Consider the following 3,043-nt stretch of genomic DNA (forward strand, 5'->3'; position numbering starts at 1 on the left):
CACTGCTGCGGCCTGTACTGACCCTCCTCATCACACTGAGGGATGAAGGCTCCTATCAGACGAACATCACCATCTCTGCTCTGAAGACTGTCTCTGTGCTGCTCACACTGGGTCTTGGGACGCACTTGGGATAGAAAAGAGTTTGTTATTCTCCCATCACACCCCTCAGTAGAAAAATCCCAACCATAAAGTTACTTCAATAAAGTTACAGAATTTTTGATGTTTCTGATGACATTCAACCTCCCCTAACTCAAATAAAACCAAATATTAAATGAAAAATGTAAACTTAAAACTCTTTAAAATTAAAATCAGAAATGTTGCCTTGGCCACTAACAGAAATTTTGATGAGTTGAAGTACTAAAATTGCAAAAACTTAAATAAAAATAAATAAATTTAAATTAATAGATATATTTAAAAAAAAAAAAGTTATAAAAATGAAAAATACACATCTGAAAATCACTAAAACTTGCAATAAAATAATGACAAAATTTAAACTGAAAATATAAAAATAAAAGCTATGTCAAAATGTTAATAAATACTAAAAAAGTATATAAATTATGTTAAAATAACAGCATCTAAAATATCAAACCTTGAAATTTTATACAGAATAGGACAGATGACCTATTGAGGGAGGCCTATTTCTTACCTGGCTCGTCACAGTTTATTGTTGGGGCTCCGGGTGGAGTTCTGGTTCCCGCTCTCTCCTGTCCTCTACTGTCCACACACCAGCAGTGACCTGTGGACCCGTGGCACTGCTGCGGCCTGTACTGACCCTCCTCATCACACTGAGGGATGAAGGCTCCTATAGGACGAACACCACCATTTCCGCTCTGAAGACTGTCTCTGTGCTGCTCACACTGGGTCTTGGGACGCACTAGGAGCACACAAGATACACAGGGGATTGTTATTTCTCCATTACACTCCTTTGAACAACCCTTTGTTTATATGAAACGAAAGGGTTTGCGCAAGTTTAAGAGTTACCAAACTCTAAACTCCAATAAAGTTATTATCTGTTTTGATCATAATATTGCAGATGTTAATATTGCCCATGTAAACACAGGTGGTTTTGACAAACCTCGACCTTCCCTAAAATCTTACATTTTTCCAAAGAGGAATGGAGTATGTCTACAACAATAAAGGTGTATCTCTCCACATTTTTATGCTATCCTCCTTAAACTCAGGGTAAGGGCCTGTTTACTCAGACAACTAGCTTAGGTCGAATTTGTACTGAGGATTTTTTTAAATAAATTTATAATTTTATTGAGCAAAGATGCATGAAATCGATCAAAAGTGACAGTAAAGACTTTTACATTGTTACAAGAACAAATATTGAAAATAAATGCTGTGCTTTTGAACTTTCTATTCATCAAACAATCCACTTTCCACAAAAATATTAAGCAGCACAATTGTTTTCAACACTGATAATTATAAGAAATGTTTCCTGAGCATAAACTCAGCATGTTAGAATGATTTCTGAAGGATCACGTGACACTGAAGACTGGACTAATGATTCTAAAAATTAAGCTTTGCCATCACTCGAGTAAATAACATTGTTATAATATTTCACAATATTACAGTTTTTACTGTATTCTTTGATCAAATAAATGCAGCCTTGTTAAATATATAAGACTTCTTTCAAAAAAATACTGGTACAAAATGCATAGCCTGAATGCACTGTAAGTCGCTTTGAATAAAAGCGTCTGCTAAATGCATAAATTATTATTATTATTTTTTTTTTAAATCTTATTCATCCCAAACTTCTTAACAGTAGTCCATTCCAAACAAAAAGAGTAATTGCAACAGATCCCATGACAATTAATTAATAAAAAATAAATATAAATATTATTTAAATGACTTGGAGAGAGAGGACTGTGACAAAAATACATTTCCCCAAAAATAAAAGTTCCTGTAGACCAGAGATCCCCAAACCAGGGCCCACAGGCCAAAGATGGTCCACAAGAAGGTGGAAAAAAAGAGGAAAACATGCTATTGAAGCATATCTTTATTTCTATTCTTTTACATGTTTTGTTGCATTGTTTTGCATTTAATTATAGAAAAAAAAAAAAAAAAAAAATCCATTTGAAAAAAAATAAGTTAGTTTTAATGCAAAGAATACTTGGCTCGTCACAGTTTATTGTTGGGGCTCCGGGTGGAGTTCTGGTTCCCGCTCTCTCCTGTCCTCTACTGTCCACACACCAGCAGTGACCTGTGGACCCGTGGCACTGCTGCGGCCTGTACTGACCCTCCTCATCACACTGAGGGATGAAGGCTCCTATCAGAGGAACATCACCATCTCTGCTACGAAGACTGTCTCTGTGCTGCTCACACTGGGTCTTGGGACGCACTGGACGCACTTGGAATAGAAAAGAGTTTGTTATTCTCCCGTCACACCCCTCAGTACAAAAATCTTGCAGGTGGTTCTGACAAATTTCAACCTCCCCTTAAGTATTTTATTAGAAATGAACAGTGTTGTTATTCGTAACTAAAATGGAAACTTTTCTGAATGTGCTAAAATCACTTGAACTGAAATAAAATATAATTAAGGCTATATAAAAATATTTAAATAGAAATAGAGGAAAAAAGACAAAAGCACATAAGAAAATTGCTAAAACTTAAATTAAAATTAAAATAATTAAAATGAAAACTGAAAACAAAATAATAAAATATTAATAAGAACTATAATATATGTTAATAATAATATATAAGTACATAAATAAAAATAAAATAACACTGGTGAAGTAGAATCTAGAATTTAAGGATATATTTTGACAAAGAACAATTTCTACCTATCTATAAAATATACCATAAAAATTAATTGTTTAAAAAAATGAAATATTTTTTAGAATAGGACAGATGACCTATTGAGGGAGGCCTATTTCTTACCTGGCTCGTCACAGTTTATTGTTGGGGCTCCGGGTGGAGTTCTGGTTCCCGCTCTCTCCTGTCCTCTACTGTCCACACACCAGCAGTGACCTGTGGACCCGTGGCACTGCTGCGGCCTGTACTGACCCTCCTCATCACACTGAGGGATGAAGGCTCCTAT

The 3,043-nt window shown here is 35.1% G+C and overlaps 1 protein-coding gene across 1 annotated transcript in view; it reads right to left on the bottom strand.

The window, feature by feature from the left end:
* Positions 1–3,043, bottom strand: part of LOC107583454 (nidogen-2-like) — a 62,216-nt gene that overhangs the window by 18,236 nt on the left and 40,937 nt on the right. The window contains 3 exon segments of the mRNA XM_016269654.1: positions 647–874; positions 2,117–2,353; positions 2,884–3,009. Of these exon segments, the coding sequence (XP_016125140.1) occupies positions 647–874; positions 2,117–2,353; positions 2,884–3,009 (591 nt within the window).

This window comes from Sinocyclocheilus grahami, unplaced genomic scaffold (assembly GCF_001515645.1).
Source record: "Sinocyclocheilus grahami isolate Dianchi unplaced genomic scaffold, SAMN03320097.WGS_v1.1 scaffold54.1, whole genome shotgun sequence".
Lineage (NCBI taxonomy): Eukaryota > Metazoa > Chordata > Actinopteri > Cypriniformes > Cyprinidae > Sinocyclocheilus > Sinocyclocheilus grahami.